We start from the raw sequence: 26,426 nt of genomic DNA on the forward strand, positions 1-26,426 counted from the left end.
TGCTCTGGGTGAAGAACCTTTTCCTAATATCCAACCTAACCCTCCCCTGACACAACTTCAGGCCATTCTCTCAGGTCCTGTACAGTGTCTGGCTTGGCCCTGGTTTTATCAAGTACTGTTAGGTTTTAGAATTATCAATAGAGAAAACACTGAGGAATGATGTCACGTTTAATGGACATGCCTAAGCAAGATAACATCATGCAATAAACTCTGACACTGAGAAACAGGCTTTTGCTTAAAAATTATCCTTCAGCTATATTACTAAAACGGGGGTCACCCCTGTGCCAAGATTCAGCAGGAAGCCTTTGTGCTGCTAAATCATATTTAAAATGACTCTTATTATAGACTTTCACTGCTCCAGTCACACAATCACTAGATTTATATGTTTGCATTCACTCGTTTGTCGTGATAAAACTTTATTTTTTTTACTTCTGGATTTGCCCTAATAACTTGAACACTTGCCTGGGAGTACCTCCAAAAACCCTGCCTGGCTAAGTTACACTCCAGAAAAGCTCGGAGGCATCCATCTATCTCTTAGGGAAACTTAATGGAGATGCAAATGTCACACAATCTGGGCTTTGAACTGAGATGACTTTCTTCCAAGACGAATTACCACTGGGTTAATAGCTACTGCAGCTTCCTGTTGCAAGACTGATTACAGAAGTTTATACATACATACATATCCTTCCCACCTATATTTTTCAGCACTTCCAGAGAAACCACTATGAAATGAGTGGATTAGATCAGGGATCACAATTTCCACAATATTATTTATTCATTATCTTTCTTGCTTTTGTGACCTTTTAATGTAAGGTTTGATGGTTTAATCATACTCTGCTATTTTCACTGTTCAGGCTTTCCTGGAAGCAGCAATGGGCTGGAAATACCTCACTTCTCAGCTGGAATTAGAGATCCTTTTCTCACATAGTTTTCTGACAGAGCTCAGGAGCTATGTCTACCTCAATCAAAATCAGAGCTATTCACTGCTATTTACAGTGACCTATAACATTTTCTTTTGCATTCAGGGACACATTCCCACCTCACTGAGACTTTTGCTGCCTGGCAGGGAGAGTCTGCCAGATCACACTCCAATCCTTTGTCAATATTTTGTTCTACATAAATATGCTCCCACATGTGCTAAAATTGCATTTAGTCTTCTATTACATTAGAACTTTTTTGAATGAATTATACACTTAAGACCATAGACAGTTTATGTTTTCAAATTTTAGATCTCCCACTAGTAAACCTTCCTTTCCCCTTGCCATTTTTTGCTCTTTTCGTGCTTTAAGAGACAGCTGCTTCTTTGCTGTTGTTCCCTGGCAGAAGCAGTGATGTATGGTTTATTAAGGTAACAGCTCAACCACGTAAGCCCTTGATAGCTGTAGGACACTCTAGGACAAGAGATTGATAGGTGTTTGCTAATGGATTCCTGCTTGGTGCCCTTGCGGGCTCCCATTACATTTTGTACCAATGGTAGATTTTGGTGAAGACTCAGGTGTCACTGGCATTTGAGTAGTCTGATGAGTTAAAGACACAGCACTCTTTAGCCTTCCCCAGATTTGTCTTCCCATCAATCTTCATGGCAGAACACCAACATCCTTACTGAGGCCCATATTTCATGGCAAGGCAGAAGTAATTTTTCATGTATTACATTCGTTACCTGTTCCCACCTGATAACGTGTCTCCCCTGCAATGTTTTCCCTTTCCTCATACTCTGAAGCAGCTTGGTTCATTTCTGATCCACACAGCCAAACACTATGAATAAGGCTAAGCATGTGCAAGCACGTCCCAGGTTCCTCCAATCACTTATATTTTATCTTTCGGTAAAGAATAGGCAGATTTTTTTCAGGACATCACATCTTGACAGCTGATGAAGAAAACAGCATCCAAGGAGAAATCATCCAGCTACCATGTAGTTAAAAAACCCCAACTTGATATATTCCATTTTGTATTTCTTCACATGCATAAGGTGAATCAAATAAGCAAACTACTGCACATATTACATCAGTGCTAACATTTCTGTTCTGATCATTAGCATGGAAATTGCCTACCTGTGCTGAGATGCAGAAGCAGAACTAATGTGTGTACTGCCACAAAATACATATAATTAAGACTGCTGGCATTGAAACAGTTAAAGAACAAAGAAAGATTTTTTTTCTTTTACATAAGGGTATGCCTAGATCAGAGAGACCTTCTCACTTTCTGAGGCTGGGGTACACTGCCTGGCTCTACCTGGATTCCCTTATAGTGTTTGCACCATGCACCTTCAAGAGCATCAGTGTATAAATTTGGCTTGCCCTCAATGCAACTTGTTTCTGAGTTGCTCCAAACACTTCCAGAGGTTCGTAGTGAAATTTTTTTAATAAAATATTCCTTTTTCTTCTGCTTGTTCTTTTTACTTCTTGTTGCTTAAAAATAAGAAAGGGGGGAGGAAGCTCACAATAAACACAATGAAAAAAGTTTAAGAAAAACCTAAATACTCCACAAGGGCTCCCTTGCTTTACTTGGAGTGCAAAGTTGGTGCTACTCCTTTCCAAAAACTTCCTAATTCTTTTTAGATGACACCTGAATGCTTTTGAGTTACTGTACTGCCCCCTAGTACTGAAATTTTCAACGTGGCAGTGAAGAATTGATGCATTCCACGAGTTCAGCCCTTTTTATGTCTTTCAACTCAATACAACACAGATTTACAAGAGCAAATCTATGCATAAAGACAACAAAATGCAATGCTGGCACTTTGCCTGTAAGGTGCTGTGCTATTGTTTTTGATATTTACCTCTCATTCTAGAAACCAGATATGAATTAATCTTCCCCTTGATGACTTCTAGCATTGTTCTCCATCTGTATCTGTTTCTGATCATTTTCTGGAAGTATCTGTGGCTGATTAAAGCTCTGGACTGACAGGACACATTAATCAGATGAAACAACTAGCTGATAAAAGACATTTCAGAAGTTAAAATATGTGACATCTATTCCCTGTAAATTTGTTTGCTCTGTCAAAATAGGAACTTAAATTATGAACATGAAGGCACAAAATGTGTTTAAGGCAGGCTGTCTCTAGTTCATTCAATCATGTCTCACTTTCAGGGCCAAAAAGTTACAGCTGTGATGTTATTCCAGGAGGATTTCAGTAAGCAACATCTAACAAACCAGCATCCATCCTCTGCTTAGATGTGTTTACACATTAATGCTACTCTGTGATTAGAAGCCTTTACACATGGATGGAATCACATCTGAATTTCACACCTGAAAGGCAAAATTTTCATACCTGAATGTAGACACTCATATTTTCTGTAAAGCTTTATTTCAGTGGCAAGAGATTTTTCCTTATGACTGCAAGAAACCAGAAAGAAAGAAAAAGGATAAAAGTGTCTCTTTTTTTTCCCAGGATATGAAGTTGTTGTTCATTCAAGGGAGAGATTCAGTAAGCCTCCATATTTTCATTTTGAAGCACTTACCTTTCATTTTCACTTTAGTTTGGGGGTGAACCCAAGACCTAACTGTTTTATTATAATTGATTTTCTTGGTCAGTAAGAAATTACATAATCCTTACTACTTCTTACTTTTCAAGTCTTCTGTCTCTGGTGAATCAAACTTACCCTCTGTGCCAAATTGCTGTATATTCACATTTCTGTGATGATTTCTGAGTGACTAGAGGCAACCACTGCAACTCCATTTTAAAATAAAAGATTATAAATATCTGCTGTGATGTCTGACTTGCAAGTATCTGAGTTCAAAATCCCATTTTCTTCATACATAAGCTCTTTAAATAGGTAGAAAGTAATTAGAAAATGTTTTATTGTTTTAGGCTAGATATGATCAGTTGTTATGGGAAAAAAATAAAGGAATTACTGGGCAGTTAAGAAAACCCCATGATTTACATTTTTACTTTTTAAAATTAGATTACAGTTTACTAACACAAATATATTTTAAAAAGTGTTAATTTTAGTTGTCATGCATTTTTCGAGACAAACAAAACCCTCTGTCTTTTATTAGAATGGTTAGAAACTTAGTTTAAATAAGCTGTTCTGTAACCCATGGACCAATGCAGAAAGTATAATGTGCCACAGAGCCCACACTGTGCCCTTGCACCTGAAGTGACTCCCATCACCTCCTCTGACGTAATGATGTTCTCCTTTTCCTCCCCACACCTTCTGGTCCTTTCATGCTGAGGGCAGGAGTTAACAGGTGTGTGGATCACCGTGTGATACACAGGTTTATAACTCCTGAAGTGTGCTCACTGCTTGGCTTGCAAAGTTGACAGCAAGAAGGTCATGCTAAAAATTTTCTATTAATAAGATCATTTTATCAATTCCTGCCTTTTCCTCCTGGAAGTTGAGAGTCATCACAAAGCTTTTACAAACCTCTTTTATTTCCTCAGATATCTGACCTCAGAAAACTGTGGTTTTAATGTGACCAGTGATGTTGATGTTCCCAGTTGATAAGTACTGGGCAGAACAGGAATGACAGAGAAACAGTGTGGTCACATAAAGTTTTTGTTCAGGAACCATGTTTGAAGCAGAAGTTATCAACATTGTGTCTAAATCTGAAATTTTTCATTGAGGTTTTAATCTCTGTTTGATTTAAATATATATATATGCTGGATATGAATTTAGAGAACATCCCTTGAGACTAAAACTAATGTCTGTAAGAAAGGATTAATGACTGTTTATGCTATAGGGAGTGCAGCAGTTGTGTCCATCACCACTAGGACTTCTAAAATCACTGAACCACACAGAATCACAGACTATTCTGATTTGGAAGGGATGCACAAGGATCCTTTCTCACTACCCCTTATTTAAGTGATGAATACACATTACCACTTGTATCTATTTACACCTGTATTTACAAAATAAATATGTATTTTATAGATATAAATCTACAAACATTTCAATGTGTTGCAAAGTTTTTATGCATTCGTGTCCCTCCACAACAGTCCTCAACAGGAATTTTGCTGGCTATTCACAAGGTCAGAGACAAGGACAGGGTAAGTCCAGATGAGAGTGAAACAAATGTGCAGAATAAAAGTTAAAATACTCTTTAGAAAGTAATGATTTGTTCCTGATTCCCAGTGTAAACCAGTAAATATTCTCATCCTGACAATAAATAATATACATACTGATCTTGTTCCAGGTAACACTGGTCTCTTAAAATGCCCCACTCTTACAAAATTTCCTACTAAACAGCAGTGGAAGCATCACAGGTTGGAGATAAGGAACTCCCAAATCAATCACAGATTATTCTTCTGTCCCATCTGCTCGAAAACATTCCTGCTGCTGTGTGGTGACAGATGCCAATGTGTTCTGTAACTTTAACTTTGGATTTCTGAAACCAGCACAATAAGAACTGATACCAACACAACTTGAGGGATAGTTTCAACATTTTAATTTGTGTTGTTTTACAAGTATAAAAGAAAACCCATGTATCAGATCTTGCATATTCTTATACGTGTGAATAGTCCTTACTGAGCAATCCTTTATGTGACTCAGGACCACTCAAGTGAATAGTTTTTAGCAGTAGCCCTAAACCCTTCCATTGAACACACAGGCCCCTGTAATATTCATGGAGGAGAGAAAAACCACAGTAAACATTGCAAAATGTGATCACTCATTCATACACATACAGACTTTGTAGCTCATATTATCCTTTCCATGTGGCCACTGGGTGGACTGGTGAAAACACTCTCCAGACTTGAGAAAAACTGCCTCTCCTGGCATTACAGCCCACTTCAGAGAAATCAGCTTGCTCTTTAAAACACAGTCTTCATCTCTCTGACTCCTTCTCACACCTTTCCACCAGCAATGGCAGCATGGGTGGATAAAAGATCTCAGAGCAGCCACACTGCTGGGGAAGCTGCACTGCAGGCCATGGTGACACGAGGCACTGCACAGGCAGTGGCCCTCATGCTGATGGAGTGCTTAAACTGTGTTTGGTTAGTCTGCACAACTAAGGCAAAACCATAGGACAGTAATGTAACCCATACAAATATTTTCATTTTTCCCCCCTCTCATAACAGTGATTTAAATATTCACTTTCCTTATGCATGCACTTCAGGAGGCTGGTATAAAAACAGGAAGTCATATGGCACATACTCTAAAATATGCATAAACAGTAGTCTTCAGCTTTGTTATGTGAGGTTAAATAGTACTCACTCTGTTTTCATACTGGGCTTCTGGCTGTGTAACTTGCCTATACTTGACTTCACTTTGGCACAAACATTTAACTGGCTGAGGTTTGTGAAGCTTTCACTGTTTCTAAATGGCAGAATCACAACTGCACCATCACTACAGTGTCCAAAGCCTGCTTTAGGTATTTGAGAGCTCTCTTTAGATATTAATTACTTCTACATATGAAGCCACTTTTTTGATTTTACCTCAAAGACTAAGATTTCAGAGCTGGGTACATCTGTAGATAAGTAACAACTGTAATTCCCTGATTACTGATATTGATGACTCTCCAGCTATAAAGACAGATACTCAGTTTTGGGTAAGAACACCAGAAAATTTGGGCCTGTGTGCTGAACTCTGAAGATTTGGAAACAAGGGTTACATTCTCCCTTGTTCCTTTAACTCACTACTGAAAAACAACAAAAAAAGAAATACTCTTTTGCATCTAGAAGAATAGAGAGAAAAACTACATTGTACTTCTACATAAAAAAGTAGAGAAATCATGTAGTCTCTTCAAGGAGTCACTTCCCTATTTCATGCTCCTCAGAGAGAGAAATTAGAACTCTGAGGTGTTTTGTATCTTTCCCAGATAAGAGGTACATTCCCATGGCAAGATCAGGCCAAAATTTCCATTACCACCCACCAATACTTTAATGAGATCTACATACACATAACATACACAGATACACATTAAGTGAAATGAAAACATAACTCCATTATAAAACTGAAATGTGAAGACATTATTTTACAGTGCAGTGAAGGAAAAAAGGAGTTCAGCTCTTTGCAGAACTGCAGGTGACATATTGCATTAAAAATTACTTCAGACCTGAATTTGAGGCACTTCTACTTCAATGATGCTGATGTCATCCCCACTGAAGAGCTTCATCCTCCATGATGACAGAATGGAAGCTAAGCTTAGGGCACTGGGAGATGCTTTGGGTCATCAATTATTTGTTCCCACAGGGACCATACTGTGTATCACTCAAAAGGAATGCAAGGTACTAAGCAAACAAAGTGCAAAAAGCTTTCACTTACATTTTGAAAATACAGATGGTTTTGTGTATTTCCACAAAATTCCTTGGTGTTCACCTGCTAAAGCTCTGTCAGCAACTTGTAAAATACAGAAACCCTTTTATTTGTGGTGATGTATTGCTGAGAAAGACAATGACTTCCAGTTTTTCCTTCAGACTTGAGGCCTGTGATATTTCTGAGGTAAAGAAATTGGAGGGTTTTGAACTAATATTAAACTAATCACAACAAATCACAGCCTCAAAAAGAAGGAATCAGTGTCTTCTCTCCCCACATAAAGTCAGTACGTGGTGCACTATCAAACCCCTGACAACCAAGGTAGTGTTCATCTCTTAATTACAGCCACCTGAAAGGAGGATGGATAGGCAAAACTCATTGTCAAGGCATCTGGTTAACACTGAGTAAATGGGCTCCAGAGAACGATTCATGTCACCCGTCCCTTTTAAGATCAGGTGACTCAATCCCTGGAGATGTGCACCTGAGAGCACCTACATGACTAGTACACACTACCTGCCCATCTTCTAGATATTTAAATAAAGTGAACACCACTCTGACACCAGAACATTGCAAAGTATTAGATAAATGACAATGTCAGAAAAATGAGGTATTCCAGAACCTCATAGTTAATGTCTTAAATTTAATTCCCTCACTAACAAGCAGCAAATATGAAGGGTGAAACAGTGCAAAGTCAACATCCCTTCTGTCCATCCTCAGTAAGTCACATTTCAGTGTTAGTGTTGGCTAATTAGCTGTTTCATGGCAACCCAGACCACAGTGCACTGTCGAAGTCCAATTTTTAGACCACAGAGAGAAGTATTATCTTATTACACTGATTAGAGTGTAAAACAGTCTGCAATTTGATCAAAGCAGACCACAGCTACAGTCCCCATATAGTCCAGGACTAAGCTCTGTTTCTGTGCTACCATGGCATGCCATGGGACATCCTGTCTGAAGTAAAATTCATTGCCTTCCATCCTCAGACTTTCTGAGTAAGATAAGCAGCAGGACAGTTTTTGAAGGATGTCTCCGAAAATGGCTTAAAAATAAGCATGTGACAGTAAACTTAGGTGCAAAAAACTTCTGAATTGAAGTCGACAAACAACAATTGCTCTCCATACACAAACACACAGAGATAAAAATACCCAAACACTGTTTTCCACAAAGACAGGCTTGTCAGCCACCATGCAGTGCTACACCTGCAAGAAACCCCACCACAAGACACAATGTCTAAGACACGCAGCATTCCCAGCAGGTGACCTGCCACCTTTCCAAGGCACCTACTTGCTTCCAGTTGTACTAGGCATTGGAAGAAGCACTTTGATGAAGATCCCCCTTTTGAGAATCTATTGTCTTGCTACTGCTCTGTGCTTCATCAGTATTTTCAGGAGATTTCACCACTGCCTTGTCTCTCAGGATGGCAGATTTGGGAGACTTGCGGAGAAGGAAGAGGAACTTGAAACAGGACAGCAAAGCTTCGGTAATGCTGGATGAGAAAAGCTTTTTGCATGGGTGGCAGAACTGGTAGAACACCAACATGAAGAAGATAGCCATGCAGTAACCTATCAGCAGCCTCAAGAACAACAACGGGGTGCAGACGTACAGGTAGATATCTGTCTTATAAAGGTACCACATCAGCAGGAGGAAAGCGTTCTCAATGAAGCGCAGTGTGTAGAACGTGGTCATTTGGTACCAGTTTTGGGATTTGCTAATTAAGTCAGGATCACTGATCTCCACCTGCACTGCCGACCAGCAGAACATGTTAATGCCAGCATACAGGAAGGTGAGAAGGCACAAGACGATGGTAGTGCCAACTCTGCTGAATTCCTTCTCTATGTTCTCGGGAAATGGGGATTTGCTCTGCCAGAAGAGAATCCATGGGAAAAAGTAATAACCAAAGAAATTCGCCATCACAACGGGGAAAATCCAGATTCGAAGCACTGAACTGAAAAGGACCAGCACTGTCACCCGGGTGGCAATCTCAAAGCTCCTCCACAAGAATATGCAGAGGTAGGCAGCTGGTTTCACGTGGACATCGTAATCATCGTACTTTATCTTAATAGCCAGGATGTTGCAGCGCAAGGCACCATATACAATGGACAGGAGAGAAAGGAGCATGAAAATACCTACAAAGAGAAAACACAAATCAGGTCCTTCAGCTTAGCAGAAGTTAAAGACATCGCATCAGAGTAGAGCAGATGCAGTCATTTTCACCACATTCCTGTGGATTCCCAGCAGGGTGTAATGCCACTAAAACCATTCCTTGTGTATACCTGTGTGAAAAAAAATTAACTCTACCCGAGCCAAACCCAGCACTTTAACTCTGCCTCCTTCTTTGGTCCCTGTTTATGACTTTTCCAAGTAGCTGCAAAGAATAAAAGGCACGTAGCAGTCACAAGTGTCTCTCTCCTGCCCCCCTGCCAGGGGCTGTTTGTACATATACTGTCCTTGGTGATTATACAGCTCAGTCAAAGGAGTATCCAACTTGCTCTCAAACACAGTGCTTCACAAGGCACAGGGGTGCTACTCCCTCTCCATACAGATGAAAAACTGCAAAACAGAAGCTAAAACTTTGGAGTAACTTGGATGTGCAGATAACTGTGCTTGAGAAGTTCTATGTCCAAGAAAATTGTTGAAGATCACAAAACAGCTCTCTGATAGAGCCCAAAATTGAAAGCCAAAACAATTTAAACTCAGAACCATCGGCACTGTCTCTGCCTGTGTAGACAGCTCACCTGTCTGCACTGTGTTTTCCTATATATCCATTTTCTTTACATATCTCTCTATATCAAACACTGAAAAAAACACTGCTTTAAAAATGTCTTTAAATTCAGATCAACTTTCAGTACCTCCCATCCACCCAGAAATCCCCAAAGGGAACATTTCCCAGAACTTAAATTCTGCAGAAAGTGAAGGCAGAGGCCAGGTGTTAGCCAGCTTCCTGAGATGCAATAGGGGAAAAGCCTTTTGGTGCTGCAGGAGGGTCTCTTGTCTTGCCACATTAAGTGGGTATAAATGTACAAACCTACAAGAACACTGGACACACAGAATAAACAGAAGTGCCAACTGCCCACAATTTTTTAGCATTTGCATACTCAATTATGCAAACACATTCACAATTTTTATCAACATGCTGAATGGGGGATTTAGAGGACAAATTTTATGCACCCCCAGCCTATACATTTAGTTTCAATCTTAGCATTTTGTCCATGCAAGGAACACTTCAAATGCAAAAAAGTTAAGCACAGTAAAAATGATTCAGCTGTTTCTTTTAGAGTTTCAGTGAAACTAAGCAAGCTAACTGGTCAGGGCATTATATTGCATCAGATTAAATACTCAGAGTTGGAAATTCTTAATTATGTCAATTACTTTTGCAATGCTTAGCAACCAGTGCTTTGTACAACCTTCAATTAATCTGTGTGTCAATATCCTGCAAATGAACTGGATTCCCTGCTTTTCTATAGCTATATAGGGTTTGGGGTTTTTTTCTAATTAAAGTCATTCATTTCTAAGCATGATTTTGAAAGAACCAAGAGTATTTTAAGGTGTCTAATAACTTTTTAAGAGGATTTTCTCTATCACTTCAGCTAAGTGATAAGATCTCCCATTCAATTGACAAACACCCCTGAATTATTTGGGAAAGAGTTAATGAAGTCTTTATATCTAATCTTCCAAAGCACTCAGTAAGCTGAAAAGCATTTACTATTTGATATGGTAATTTTGTACATACCAGTTTGATAGTGCATATGTTCTCTGAAAATGGTTATGTTGAAATTTTTAGTAGGTGTTTTCAAACATCTTTCTTACAGCACTGTATTGAGCTGAGAATTTTTAAATGTTATGTCTTGGAAAAACTTTGTGGCTGAAAGCAGAAGAGCAAGTGAGTGCAGTCAAGAATATTGCTTGATATGCTGTATCTCTCTGTAAAATCTTTCATGTCATTTTGAGCTGTAAGTGAACACAACTGCCAGCAGCTAATGAAGCTCAGAGTTAAAGAAACAAAACCCTAAAACCTACCCATCAGGGACTGAGTGCTGCTGTTCTGGAACTCTGCTTGCTTTCTGCTATGATAAACTGAAATTTTGATCTTATTCCCCAGTTTCACTTTAGCAAATCTGTATTAATCTCAAATTTATCTTATAGACTCAAGCCTTCAAAAGAGGCATTTCTCCATTGATAAAAACTAGGCCATTCTGGCTCTAGTTTAATACAGTAGTCCAGTACTGCTTCTTTCCCAAAAGCTCATTAACTGTCAACAAACCTTCAGTTCAAACATCACTTTTAACTCTGTGAGAAAGATGGTTTGAAGCAACCACAATGGGAAATGTGGGAAAGTGACATTGTTGCTTTTACTCATCCTGAGCAGGCAAAGAAATGAAAATTTAAAAGGCAAAGTATCTTTCCCTGGAACAGTCCCAAAATCCCTAACAGTCTTTATAAAGGTAGCATTTCTTTTCTTCCTTCCTCCTCCCAAAAGGCTGCACTCTTCTTATAAATAAGAGGTGAACACTCACAGAGTCATTGGGCAGGCACTGTTTTATTTTGTTACTAAGTCCTTTCAAGACCTGGTCCTTCCCACTTCAGAAATTGCTAAGATAGTGAATTCTGCTCTAGATGAGCTCCATCACAAATACCTATTACTGAAATGTATTATATTTACTATACTTGTATATCTATACATGCACTATATCATACATACTATAGTTTTCTAAACTGATAATCAGAACTCTTGAAAAGTAAGGGCACTTGTACTGTTCCTTAGGGCAAGACACTTAGATTTTATTTTCCCCTGCAAGAAACAATTTCAACACTTAGAAACAACTATTAATACTGTAAGTATGGTGTTGGCAAATAAAGAGAAAAGTATTTTGTGGTCAGACTTTCATGAGAACAGGAGAAGCAACTGCAGAAGCATCTTAAGACATCCAGTAACACCACCTAAAAAACCTACTCAGGAACATTAGGAAAGTGACACTGTAAACACCAGTAAGTTGTAAGAAATCTTAAACCAAAAACTTCTGTTCCTGAAGATTGCTGTCACTCCTATAAATTTTCATTTAAAAAATTTAACTTTTTCAGGAGAATAATTTATTTTTTAAATGGCAGAAAATCCTCCTTTTGAGATTATCTTTACAAGCAATGCTTGAAAAGGTAACTTGCCTGCTGTTAACAGCATAAAAACAAAACATACAACACAAAACCACTGCTCTTAATGGAAGTAGATCTTCAATATTGAACACTGAGAACTGGTTCTTAGTCAGAGATAGGAGGCAAGTTACACATCCCTGTCTCCAACTTGCTGGTTTGGTAACTAACATTAACTCAGGTCTTTCTGGGACCTCCTGGCCTTTTACTCCTCTAGGTGGTACTACCCAGGTGAAGTGGCCTAGAGAGCTGCCCAGCAGTGGGTAAGTGAACCTGAGCCTTGTCAGACCCTCTTCAAAGCAAGGTTGTATCTGGCTCTAAGGCAAAGACAAGACTGACAGATGCTGAAGCATTTGAGTACAGAGTGCAGCCTACATGCACAGGAGAGACCTCAGTATCTCTTCTGAGAGTCCCAACTACAAGGTCATTTCATAGGCACTTTATAGAGTAACCATTGGGGAAACTTCTTCCCATTTATGCTGCAACCAAAGGAAGAACTGAATGTTTAGAACTTGGACTCAGATTAGGCTTTTACATGTGGGTTTCCAATGCTGCATAACACCAACATTTCCATACATTTCTTGCAGTCAACAAAGCTTTATGTTGTTCATCCCTAACCTGAAGACATCACAACCTGAAGTTGCTTTTGCAACTCTCTCTAGTTCTCGTGATCTTCCATTCGTGGCAGACAGTGAAATGACAATTTTGGAGAATTCCAGACACTGATAAGAACCCAGTAATCCAGAGGTAACCCAAATACATCCAAATTCCATAATGCAAAACATCCAGAGGAATTAATGAATGCCATGAAATACTCAGGAAAAATGCAGCACAGCTCTGGCTGACAAAGGGTGGGGCAAGGATGCACACTCTTTTCAGAACTGTTCAATCCAGTGCTGGAAGCAATGAGGAGTTTCAAACAGATCTGAAAGGGACAAGCCATGCTAAGAGCATGATGGCAAACAGTTTTAGGTTCACAGGTGATACTGACCTCATTACCACTGAACAAGCAGAATTTACACGGAATAACAGACAGGATAGTGTAGGAATGCAGAAAAAGAGACTGATGAGGAGACAAGACAAAAAATGTGGAAATCAAAATACAAGACAGTGATAATTACTACAGATGAAAATGGAAGAACCAGTGTCAAAGAACAGAAAAGCTGAAGACACCTGAAGTGTGGAATATGAGCTGGACTGGCTGTTAAATGAGTTTGATGCTGCAAAATCCCAAGGTTGAAGTCATGTACTTATATGTGGGAATCCTGTGTACACATAAAAATAACAAGATAAAACTGCTATACATCATTCCCCTTTACTCTGGAGGCTGAATAATACTGGTGGACAAAAGGCACACTGCAGAAATAATCTGGATAAAGCCATTGCAGAAAGTTTCAATATTTCAGTAGGTAAGATACACAAAACAGGAACATGGTTAGGATTCCTGTTTTTTCTGATGAATGGTCTCTAAAAGACATTGCCAGTGTTCCTAACAGTTTTGTTTTTCTTTGCATTTCTGTATTTTAGAATTACACCTGGTACAAAGAAGGCTCCTGGGAGACTGCTGCATTAGCTAGTGGGCTCACCAAACTGGTGAGCCAGCTTATTTCTGTTTGTTAACTTCATTTCACCCACAAAAGGTTGCTTATCAGTCTGTCATTCACAATTTATCTCAGCAGTGACTGAAAAAGTCAGAAGTAATGGAGTGTTACAAATCATTATTAAATATGCAATTCTCTGATCATGTGGAACTCAGCACTTCTCCTTGGCAGTCATGACCAGTAAGGTCAAAACCAGTAATAAAAGAAACACAGTGAAAAGGTGACTTTTCTTAAATAACTGCCATGTCCAGCAAAGTGACTGGAAACTTTGCTAATTGCACTGTTCAGCAATGGATTCAAGTGCTTTGTCCTTATCCCATGTCACAAATGCCATGGTTATTGGAAGAACCTACCTTTGCTGTGAAAAACTCAGAAACTGTCAGGAGCAATGTCTTTCAAGAAACTACTGATATGATGTCCTGGTTTCAGCTGGAGTAGAGTTAATTTTCTTTCATTTTCTTCTTAGTAGCCAGAACAGTGCTGAGTTTTGATTCAGTATGAGAATAATGATAACACACTAATGTTTTACTTGTTGCTGAGCAGTGCTTGCTTTAACTCAAGGACTTTTCAGTTTCCCATGCTCTACCAGTGAGGAAGTGCACACGAAGCCATGAGGAAGCACAGCCAGAACAGCTGATCTAAACTAGCCAAAGGGATACTCCATACCATGGAGTGTCCCAGTATATGAACTGGGAGGAGTTGGTTAGGAGGGTCTGATTGCTGCTGGGGCATGGCTAAGCATTGATCAATGGGTGGTGAGCAATTGTATTGTGCATCACTTATCTTTCTTGGGTTTTACTCCTCTCACTCCCTCCCCCCTCTCTCCTCCACCCCCTTACTACCATTTATACAGTAGTATTTTTCTTTATTTCAATTATTAACCTGCCACTCTAGTCCCAGCCTCCTTAGCTGTGAGGCTGGTAAAGATCCCTGGACACTCAGGGCCTTAGAGATACAACAAGAGCTATTCTGTATTTCAGTGGAAATACAGCACCAAATTCACACAGGTGCCAAAGTCCTTCCTTACACTGAAAAGCTCCATGATCAGCTGGAGCAGGTTCTTCATTAGCAGTGAGCCAGCAAATCAAGAGCTCATCATGGTGCAAGATGCAGAGTCCCACAGTAAGAGAGATGGTCCTGGTAAGTTCACATGGTGCAGCACTGCTTGGTGAAGGTTTAACAGCTTGGCTCCAGAGATGGGATGGCCACAGTTGCCTACCAGCTTATTAAATCCTACCTTTTGATTCCAAAATCAGTCTTGCACAAGTAAGGACAGTTCAAGTCCTCAGTCCACATTTAAAACTGCATTCCTGAAAGTACACCTTCCTCAATACAGCATGGCAAGACATGCTCTGCAGTGTACCTCAAGGAATTTTCCAGAAAGGTTTGCTCAAAACCCAAAATGGAATAGAGGCAATCTTTTTCCCCTCTATACAAAGACAGTTCAGTCCCTCCAGGTGCTTGTCTATAATGCCATAATGGCCACTTTATCAAATTGTTTTTATAGCAACCCAAGTATGCTACAGAAAGTGTCAGGGTCTAAAACATGGTATCAACTTGCAAGCAACACCACCACCAAAAGCTGTGAGGAAGACGTGTTGCCACATGTTTGGTTCTTCTCCAGGGCAGCTTCACCTGACTGCTGACCTTCTCTCCCTCCCACCAACATACCCAAAAGGTGATAACAACAGCTCTACCTACTTCTGGCAGCCGTGATCTCCTGCCGCATGATACAGATGTAGAGCTGGAGCGTGAGCTGGGGCGCGGAGCCGAGGAACGCCTGGATCACGGAGGCCCTGCCGAACGCGGACCTGTGTGTGCACAGCTTGCGCTCAGCCTGTCCCACCTCCTTCTCAATTTCCTCTGAGTACCCGTCCTTGGGCACCTGCCACTTCTTCGTGATGCTGACATAGGGGTCTTCAATTCTGCCAGCATGGAAGTAAATATAAAAGGCTTCCACACACCTACAAGCAAATGAGTAAATAGAGTAACAGGGAAAAAAATGAAAGAAAAACATAGGTCTTCCCACTCCTTGGTATTTAAGCACTCATATACGAAGTCCTAAGTCATTCGTTCATAGAGCCTGTACGTTTTCTCCTCCTGGAAAATTTGGAATATGACAGATTTCACTGTTTAAAACATGAACTACATGCAACCTGAGGGCAAGAACCTGGCAGTGCCCTTTGGGCTGCTCAGACATGGGAGGAGGTTTAGTTGTTTCCTGTGAGTTGCCTTTACTCTCTGCTGTCCCATTGACGTCTTTAAATTACTTGTCCACCACAATGTTCCCAGACAGCCAGTCCAGGACCCAACTTGAAAGTGTTTCTTCAGATTCTGATGTCTTTCTCTTCTTGTTATCCATACATCTGTGACACACTAATGGGACATGGCACTAAACCCACTTTTCATACATTTGCCTTAGACAAGACACCTGAAGAGAGCAGCTCAGGGTGCAAGCAGGTGCACACACCTCAAACTGTTGGCCTCTAATTCTTGCTTTACCCAGCACTGGTTCAAAACACCAGTGACATACCAGAATAGTGAGAACGAGCAGTTTTGACCCTCACAACTCTGGAAATCAGCATTTTTTTAAAAAGACACAAAAATAAAGAGCTTTAGTCCAATATGTTTGCTTACATTTATTGCACCATTAAAGAAACATTAAACATAATCTCACAGAAAGCTTTTAAATAAGAGGATGCAAGGTGTTGCTGTAGTTTTACATACTTTTAAACACAGTGGGAGCCAAACCCTCTTGTTTATATAGGTCTGACTTACTGCAGACCAACTTCCAAGAAACAAACTGGTGCCAGCACATATATTTTTACTCATAAATAGCATATTGTTGTACTATTTGCTGCCTCTACCTATGCACAGAGAATAATCCATATATTTGGGAGGGAATACAAAAGGTTATCTACGGTAAATGCTGGAGACACACGAACAATCTTGCTCTTTGAGACTTAAAGAAGATAACAGCCTCAGACAGATCTATGCAAGGAAAGGACAGTTTTTGAAGCTTCCTTTCAATGACCCTTTTTTAACTGAAAAACTTTAGAAAAACTATTCTATGAGAACTACTTGGGTATGAAGGTGTTAAGGGCAGGCTTGGGCAGCAAGCAGCACCCAAAACACACAGGGGAATAGCTGGACTTGTCTGGAAAGAACAAGCAAGTTAAAACAGAGGTACAGGTGAAATCATAAGCTGAGGGGGAAGGGAGAGGAAATAAAAACTTTCTTCTGCCACATTGCTTAGGGTCCTAAAAACACAGAGCATGCTGTGGAGGAGTCCATGTGCCGAAAAATACCCTCTGCCATGAGCCCAAGCCCAGCTGCAGTGTGAGCAGCAGCACTGGTGAGGGGGAACTTCCAGCCATGGGAAGCTCTGGGGAGAGAAACCCCCAGTGCAAGGGTGACCTGTGGCACCAGCTCTGGTCACACACCCTCCCACAGCCTGGCATGCATGGCATCTTCTTGCATAGGCATCATCCTCTGATGGGGACTGAGGTGTCCTCTTTCATAGAATCATAGGATCGATTGGGTTGGAAAAGACCTCCGAGATCATCAAGTCCAGCCCTTGGTCCAACTCCAGTCCCTTTACCAGATCATGGCACTCAGTGCCACATCCAATCTCAGTTTAAAAACCTCCAGGGATGGTGAATCCATCCCCTCTCTGGGCAGCCCATTCCAATGCCTGATTACTCTCTCTGAAAAGAATTTTTTTTTATATCCAACTTAAATTTCCCCTGGCAGAGCTTGAGCCCATCGTGCCCCCTTGTCCTATTGCTGAGTGCCTGGGAGAAGAGACCAGCCCCCACCTGGCCAGAACTTCCCTTCAGGTAGTTCTATAGTTTCCTTCCTAGTGCCTGCTGGGGTTCACCTCCTCCACCTGGTTGCCTCTGTCACTAATACTTGCTGGAATGCAGCATCTCTGTCCAACAGGTACGATTGCCAGTGAGTTTTTGTAAAGTACAAAGAAGACTTGTCTTCTCTTTGAAAGTATCTCACAACTAAACAGCACAGAGCTATGCTTGTCTGAGTCTTTGCTGAACTCCCATTTCTTTATTAACTTGACTTTTTAAAGCAATTGCCACATTGGAGACTTTTAGGGGAAAACTGTAAAGCAGCACTTTAAAAAATTCAACCATAAGCATACTGATTTTTATTTTAATAAACTGTACTTCCTTTTTTCTCCTAACTGGACCATTAGCAAGTTTCAACTGCTCTAGATGAAGAGCAGTTTTAGGATTGTGTAGTACTATCCTTCATTCACTAAGCTTCAGCTATTATTATCACTAAAGCTCTTGAAGTCCCTGGTGCTCTGGAGGCTCCATTCATAGAGATGACTTTCTGTTTTCCCCTCATTAATCTTTGCACTCCCTGCCAGTCTTGCTCCATGTGAAAGAAACCACACAGCCCAAAATAAAGTGTGAAAAATTAATAAAGCACTGTGGCTTATGAAGCCAACATAGATTCTGAAACCAACAAATTGATTTTATTCCAAAAGAAAGATCCCAGAACATTTTCGTCCCACTTAGTATTCACAGCCATGTATTCACCCTGAGCTGAGGGCAAGTCTGAAGCAATTATGGAAAATGGGATCTCAGCATCAGCCCCTGAACTCTTGCTGTGTGTGATTACAAGCAGTTACAGTTTAGGGACCCATCTAAAAAATATGCAGTAATCCCATAAAAGAAATGATAAGGTTTATAAGACAACTGACTATAGCAAACATTATAATCAACAAAATGCCAGGGTTTGGGGCAAGCATTTGATTTGTATTTATTAGCTGGGTATTACGTAAAAGTATTTTGCTTGCAATGGGAATTTTTTTGTCTGTAGAGAAAAGCAAACACAGTGTGAAATGATCTGATGAACAAACCTTAGAGCCAAAGGGGAATTTTACCAGTACAAGGGATTAATAAAAATGGCACGTGCAGGCACTCAGATTACATGAATAATTATGCCTGTTTTCTCCCAGGCCCCACCCATCCCATGCAAGAGTGTTTCTGGAGGTCAGGCCTTCTGGGACAAATAACAAACACAATCAGGACTCTTAAGTGGTGCCACTGTCCAAACAACTGCTTCAAACAGGAGCAGACTGGCAGCTGACATAGTAGAAATAAAGAGCACCAATCTAAAAGTTTAAGGAATAGAGAATTAAGGACACAGGCACTTGAAGGAATATTCAGATGAGAAGCATCCAGAACTGTGATGAAAAATCAAATCAGATCATGTACCTGTGCCAGATTATGGCTTGGCCTATGAAGTACATGATGAAGTGTTGGGCAGCTTGTCTTTAAATGAATTGGCTTGTTCTTTTTTAGTGTGAAACACAACTAAGAGACAGTGCCAGAAGGCAGCTGCTTCCTGACAACTCTCCTCCACAGTTACAAACTGCTGCAGCCTGATGAATTCCACAGAAGCCCTAGTTGCTCATTGCTGCTGTGCTCCAGAGGAACAGGAGTGAGAGATTCCAACTTCTGCACAATCCATCTCCTGCAATGCAGTGACATGTAGGGCCCCTTCAACAGCCCCTCACATGACACCAAGAGCAGGAGAGCAGCTGGTTGTTCTCACTGCATGTAAAGCAATGACAACTGCAATGTGGGCTCTGAAGGAACCAAAATTGCTCTGAAGAAAAGAAGTCAGATCTACTTTCTACAGTGAAAGTTAAGAGGTAAGAAAAGGATGGTGCTGCTTTCTCCCCTGCTGCCACATCTTGGCAGCAAAAAGTGCCAGTTTTTAAGGGTCCTGATGGTGCCCACAAAGAGAGATTCAGCAGCAAACATTTGCCTTCTACACAGTAAGTAGGAGGAATAATCCCATCCTGATAAACTTGCCCAGAGTGAGCACCTCCTTCCCTCTTTTAATCATGGGAGTGTGGGATTTAAATACAGACAAAATAATGGTGGTGTGAAAAGGGAGGAGGCAAAAACAGGGAACATTCCACAGCCAAGTGCTCCAAGAATAAACAAGTATTTGAGACTTATCCACACAAGCTCACTGCACACAAGCAGATTTCTCTAATGACGCAATTTTTAGTAATTATTTCTCTTTAGAAACATGTGCAAAAGACTTATCAGTCCTGCAGACTCACTTACCTGCATCAGGCAAAGATCTATTCCTCACTCACCGTTCTAGATTCCACCTGCACTGATTTTCTGTTCATCACATCATGGACACCTAACACCTCTCCTCAGGAATAAAGGGAAAAAATAACCTGAAAACAATCTAGGCATATTCTTCCCATATGGAAAAGGGGGAGATGCATCAACAGTTGTAAAGTTTAGAGCTAGCAGGATCTCCTATGGTAAGATCTGCCAATGGTAGTCCTACAAGGAAGGAAAGTTTTTAGACCTGTTCTATTTTGAACTATAAAGCAGGTCAGTAAGAAAGAGAGGCTGCTCAGCCCACAGTGCTTCTGCACAATGAGACTAAAGCAATATCTGCCCCAGTAGAGCTTACTAGATTTCAGATTGTAGAAATAGGTACTCTAAACATGAATGATTCTAAAAATTTTAACCCATAGGTGTTTTGTTTTGGGCTTTTTTTTCCATGAGTTTTTTTTTTTTTGGTTTTTTTTTTAACTTCCTGCCCCTTACAGAACCAAACTTTGGCTGTAACAGCAGCTCCTGTGGCAGTTCGATGCAACTTCCTCCTCCATCTGCTGCGCTGCTGTTTACAGAGTACACAGAGACATGTAATTGTTTCTCCTTATGTCTTGAGAAACAAAGCTTGATCCCATGAAAAAAAATCCTATTGTTTACATCCTTGTCCCATTATAATCTGAGGAAAACAGTCATTAGTGTTCTCCATAGTGATCTGTTATATTTGTGATTTTTTTTGCAAGAAAAGTTCATCCTTCTGAAGGCACAGCCCACCCCTGATTACATCTCCTCATAAGGAACAGCCCGTGGGCACACATTCCACTTAACAGAGCACCAGGGGCAGCAGTTTCAGACACCTGCAACCTCTTAAGCTTTCCTCTCCATAAGTTGGTTCCAGAAGGAAGCACTGCCAAGTTCACACCAGTCACTTCCGAATATGCCACTTTGGTAAATCAGATGGTAGGGAGTCACTGATTTATGGTACACCAAACCTCTGGAGTGTGATTTTCCAAGTCAGTTTGTTGGAAATCTGCACTTCAGCTCCTCATCTATTTGTTGTTTGCAGAATAGAAAAGGGTAAGCAGGTTAACAGGGGGTTCTCTGGTGCCCTTCCTGAAGGGTAAGGAGAAAAGGAGGCTTGGCGGGACCTTCCTCTCTATGGCCACCCAAAAGAATTTGTAGCCAGGTGGGGGTTGGTCTCTTCTTCCAGGTAACAAGCAAAGGGATGAGAGGAAATGGCTTCAAGTTGTGCCAGGGGAGGGTCAGGTTGGATAATAGTAAAAATTTTTTCACTGAAAAGGTGGTCAAGCATTGGAATAAGCTGCCCAAGGAAGTGGGGGAATGACAACTGGAAATGCTCAAAAGGCATGTGGATGTGGCACTCAGGGACATGGTTTATTTGTCAACACAGTGGGTTATCACTTGCATTTGATGATCTTAGAAATCTTTTCCAATCTAAACAATTTTGTGGTTCTATGAAGAGTTATTTGCACTTTGAACAAATCCTTTAGTCTGGTGCAGTACACTAGTAAAAATATACCCAAATATTATTTATTGGAACTGTAGCAGCACCTAAAATCTCAAGATGACCTTGGTGCTACAGGTGCCATCCAAATAAACAGGGAACAAAGAGACAGGCCTTGGTTCAGGAGCAGCCAACAATGAACCAAAAAGCTCATCATGACCTTCCCTAAACGAAAGAAAAATATATTAAACCTCTCATTAACACTGGCTATTCTTTTAAGTAATTATTTTCTGTTATAATTTACTTTATTTTTTTTTTAAAGTATCCAAATATATCTCCTAAGCATCCAGACAAATTAGTGCACTCAAAAAGGAGTGGCACTGACCTGAATTGCTGCAGGAATCCCCATGATGCCCAAAAACCTGCAGTCATTTTGTTCCAGCCAAGTCTCTGCAGAGTCTCTGGCATACCTGCATCCTGAGGATCACAGCCAGGCCACTGAGGGAGGCAGGAATTTTGCTCTACAAATTGCCTCAAATTTATGGAAAAACTCCTAGGAAGTGGAAGAAGACATTTAAAAAAGGGTGCATTAACAGTGCAGCAGAAGTCCTCTCCAGAAAGAGGGATGCTACCTAATTTTAGTCGTTCCAGTGGCGGCAGCAGGACAGCGAGTGCCTCCCGAACAGGTGGAGTGTGGGTGTTTGGGGAAGGTGGTGGTATGAAAGAAGCTTCCATGAGAGAATGTACTTTCTCCCCATCACACAGATGATTCAAAATAGGCTGGATCATTGCACTTGCAAAGTTTAATACCCTCCTTCCCTGCCAAGATATTTCCAAACCATTCCCAAAAATTTAAAGTTGGTGTTTTTTAAGGAAAAAGTAACAGGAGAAAAATATCTAGATTTCAAGATGATGAAGAAAACCTTACACAACACACATGGGCTGTTGGTAAGCAGTGCACTGATATTCCAGTATTTGAGTCTGAAAGGAGAAATCCTGACTTATTTTGTGTCATACCAAGCCAAACAGAGATGGTTAAAAGTTGGTGTTAGCTTTTTTAAAGCCAGCCAAAGCAGCCAGCCCTCTGTTGAAGGCACACAGCCTAAAGCTGCTTTAACATTTCACTCTGATGCCATAAGCAGACAAAGCCTGGGGAGGCTCTTCTGTCTGTGTCCTACTGGACTTCTTCTGACCCAGCCCTCCCTACACATCCCTGGGCTGTGTCAGTAAGATACAAGAGACTGAACAGCAAGGATGGAGTGAGCCTTCACCCCAGGCAAGGGGAGGTGACTAAGAGCAGCAAGATTCTCTGGTGCACAGGAGCAGAGAAGGATGTCTACAAGGAATAAACAAAACGCCTTCAAGGGCAGTGGTCCTTTTCAGCTTACGAAAGTTAAAGCCACAGTGCAGTGAAGACACAGCCAAAAAATATTTTGCCTTCTAGGTACCACATGTGTGCATGCCAGTCCAGACAGGATAGAAAGCCTCCTGTGCAAAGCAGGGAATGGTAAGGTATTTCATGTGCTGAAAACCCTGCAAGATATACAGTGCAGAGCTACATCTGATGGGAAGCAATCAGTTTCCATCTCTGAAAGATACAGCAATGGTTAGTGTCAAGAAGGGGAAAAAAAACCCCAACAAACCAAACCCAAAAGCCCTTTACTGTCTGTCTCAGATCGATCATTTTGTCTTCCTATGTTTCTGTGCTGTATCCTACAAATAGACACATTTCCCTAAAACTGAAGCAAGGTTGTTCTCTATGAAGTTTTTGTTTTGTAGAGTCCTCTCAGCCTTTAGTGGCAAATAAGTTTCTTTGTCAGCCTGAATGTACAACCCCCTTTTTATTAGTAATTATGATTCCAGTTTTCCTGGGTTTAGAGAGAAGTCAACACACATCACTTTTGTAATGCCTAAAGGATGCCATGGGGACTGGGACATAGGGTTGCTGCAAGATCTCCAGAACATCTTCCAACCTTCTGGAAGCTCTAGGTTTGTAAATCTTTGAGAAAGACAGAAGTGCAGAGTTGGCAACACACCTGAAGAGAGGAGAGGGCTTCCATATGCTCACTAGTTCTACAGCTGTGACTGTAGCTGGGAGCTCGCCAACAGAGCAGAAAGTGTGCTCTGGACAACAGGAGACTTGTGCTGTAAACAGATAAACTTGATATTGGGAAGGAATGAGAAAGCCAAGTCATGCCTGGTGGTTAAGGTCAAAGCAGAAGTCTGTTTCTTTCAGATAATAAAAAAGAAAATCCTCCAATTCCTTGTTGTTTACATCCTTTGTTTGTCTATTCACATCTTCCAGCTTCATGTGACCACAGTCTTTCCTTGTCTGACCTCAAGAAAGAACGACAAAAGTCACAAACACAATCTTTGATAGTTTCTTTCTGTTTGGTTCCCCTCTTATTTTCCAGAGAATGTGCAAGTATTTTGTTCTCAGCTTTTAGAAAATCAGAGCTCTTCAAAAACTGCTTAGCCATAATTTAAATGTCTTTAAAATATTAACAAAACAAACAAAAATCCAGTCGTGGCTGTAGAAAAAGCCAATGTTTTTGAAGTGTAAGATATTTTGTAACATCCAAACTGTTCACTCTTTTTAGTGCAAACAAATTTTCCTTTCCCACACTGTCCAGGAATTGCAAAAAGTTGCTGATGCTTCTCCCAGCCTCTACTACAGGCACACTGCATTTAATTCCCTTTCTTTTTAAACGACAGATTTGAATGTAAATTTTAAAATGAACCCCCAGCAAACATTTTGTCTTGCAGTTGCACCACTGTTGTAACTTTCCATCTATGTGGGATTTTTTTTCGTGTGCCTCATCAGTAAGAAGTTAACTGAAGCTGAATAAAATCTCCAACGCAATCTGAGCCAAGAAGCTCATGGTTGGAAAGAGACTCATGGGGCATCACTGGTACTTCCACTGAGCACGGATGGGGTGGGCACTATCGTTATCCTAAACTCCCAGCCGAGGGAATCCTCCCTGTGCCTCCTGGAAGTCACCCGGGAGCAAAGCGCTGTGGCTGAGCCGGCAGCGAGCAGGCAGAACCATCTGTAAGGAGCGCCGGGGATGGGAAAGGAGCGCCGGGGATGGGAAAGGAGCGCCGGGGATGGGAAAGGAGCGCCGGGGATGGGAAAGGAGCGCCGGGGATGGGAAAGGAGCGCCGGGGATGGGAAAGGAGCGCCGGGGATGGGAAAGGAGCGCCGGGGATGGGAAAGGAGCGCCGGGGATGGGAAAGGAGCGCCGGGGATGGGAAAGGAGCGCCGGGGATGGGAAAGGAGCGCCGGGGATGGGAAAGGAGCGCCGGGGATGGGAAAGGAGCGCCGGGGATGGGAAAGGAGCGCCGGGGATGGGAAAGGAGCGCCGGGGATGGGAAACCAGCGCCGGGGATGGGAAACCAGCGCCGGGGATGGGAAACCAGCGCCGGGGATGGGAAACCAGCGCCGGGGATGGGAAACCAGCGCCGGGGATGGGAAACCAGCGCCGGGGATGGGAAACCAGCGCCGGGGATGGGAAACCAGCGCCGGGGATGGGAAACCAGCGCCGGGGATGGGAAACCAGCGCCGGGGATGGGAAAGGAGCGCCGGGGCGGCGCACGCAGGGGGCTCTCCCGGCTCCCCGCGGGCCCGGCAGGGCTGAGCCCCTTCTCCCCGAGGGTCGGCCCGCAGGGCTGTGCCTCAGGGCATCTCCAAAGGACGCCGTTCAGAGGCAGCACCGGCAGGACGGGGCCGGGGCCGCGCCCGCTCGGCACAAGGGCCGGGGGGTTCCTCGGGCTCGGCCCTGACCCCGCCGAGGGGCGGGACGGACTCACCGACCTGACGAGCGGCCCGAGCTGCAGCAGGTGCAGCAGAAGCACCAGCGGGCGGTCGCGGGTCACGTCGCGGTGGATGAAGACCAGGCTGAGCTGCACCAGCATGCAGGGCAGGAGGGCGAAGAACAGCGTCAGCCGGTGCCACATGGGGTCTCCCGCAGCGTGGTACGCCGCGCTCAGGCACAGCGCGGCTGTTGTCTCGGACAAGAAGAGGGAGAGGGAGATGAGGACGGAGCCCGGGAATTTCATCGCCGCCGCCGCCGCCCCAGCCCGGCTCGCCCCGCCGCCGCTGAGGTGCGGTGAGAGCCGCGCGGTGCCGTGCGGGGCCCGCCAGGGGGAGCCCCCGCGCCCGCGGCCTCCGAACACGGCCCTGGGGCTCGGCCCGGGCTCCGGCTCCGGCTCCGGCTCCGGGCAGGAGGGGCTGCAAAAGGAGGGAGGGTCCCTGAGGCTCCGGCCCGGAGGGGCTGCAGGAGGAGGGAGGGTCCCTGAGGCTCCGGCCCGGAGGGGCTGCAGGCGGAGCGGGGTTCCCCGGGGCTCTTGTCCGGAGGGACTGCAGGCGGAGGGAGGTCCCCGCCTGTGCGTGGAGAGCAGCCCCTCTCCGCGGCTCCTTCGGCCCCAAGATGCAGAACTGACCCGAGGGGAGTGGGCCGGGCCCGGCGGGGAGGGGGCAGCGGGTGCTTCTCAGGGCGCTGTCTCGTCAGCCGGGACGGGAGAACGCACAGATTCACAGGGTCAGTCAGGTTGGAAAGGACCGCTGGGGTCCACCCCGTGATCGAACAGCACCGAGTCAGCCAGACCACGGCACTGAGGGACAAACAGTCTGTCCTCAGACACCTCCAGTGTCGTGACACCTCCCCGGGCAGCCCCATGCCGGGGTCTGGACATCATTGCTGTGAAGAAAGTCTTCCTGATATCCAGCCTAAGCCTCTCCTGGCCCAGCTTAAGGCCACGTCCTCTGTCTCTGGTTGCCTGGGAGAAAAGGCCGACCCTCACCTGGCTACACCCCCATTTCAGGTGTTTGTGATAAAGTGTGTTGCCTGAAAGGAGAAGGCAAAGGCGAGGCCCTGTACCTGGAAGAAAATGAGCCTGTGCAACAATAAAG

At 42.8% G+C, this 26,426-nt stretch overlaps 1 protein-coding gene across 1 annotated transcript; it reads right to left on the minus strand.

The window, feature by feature from the left end:
• Positions 1-5,362: 5,362 nt before the first annotated feature.
• Positions 5,363-25,606, minus strand: XK (X-linked Kx blood group antigen, Kell and VPS13A binding protein). Its single transcript, XM_071569344.1, has 3 exons — positions 25,329-25,606; positions 15,641-15,903; positions 5,363-9,319 (listed from the first exon to the last, which is right to left on the minus strand). The coding sequence occupies exons 1-3, from the start codon at positions 25,571-25,573 to the stop codon at positions 8,493-8,495; spliced, it is 1,335 nt and encodes a 444-aa protein (XP_071425445.1). The 5' UTR covers positions 25,574-25,606; the 3' UTR covers positions 5,363-8,492.
• Positions 25,607-26,426: the final 820 nt, after the last annotated feature.

The sequence above is a fragment of the Pithys albifrons genome, chromosome 1 (assembly GCF_047495875.1).
Source record: "Pithys albifrons albifrons isolate INPA30051 chromosome 1, PitAlb_v1, whole genome shotgun sequence".
NCBI lineage: Eukaryota > Metazoa > Chordata > Aves > Passeriformes > Thamnophilidae > Pithys > Pithys albifrons.

Bases quoted from the DNA above. Each gene is read 5' to 3' on its own strand.
- XK (XM_071569344.1), bottom strand. From the start codon at position 25,573: ATGAAATTCCCGGGCTCCGTCCTCATCTCCCTCTCCCTCTTCTTGTCC. The intron at 15,904-25,328 runs GTCGGTGAGTCC...ATTTGCTTGTAG, and splicing joins CAGCTCGGGCCGCTCGTCAG to GTGTGTGGAAGCCTTTTATA. The intron at 9,320-15,640 runs GTAGGTAGAGCT...TTCTCTTTGTAG, and splicing joins GGAGATCACGGCTGCCAGAA to GTATTTTCATGCTCCTTTCT.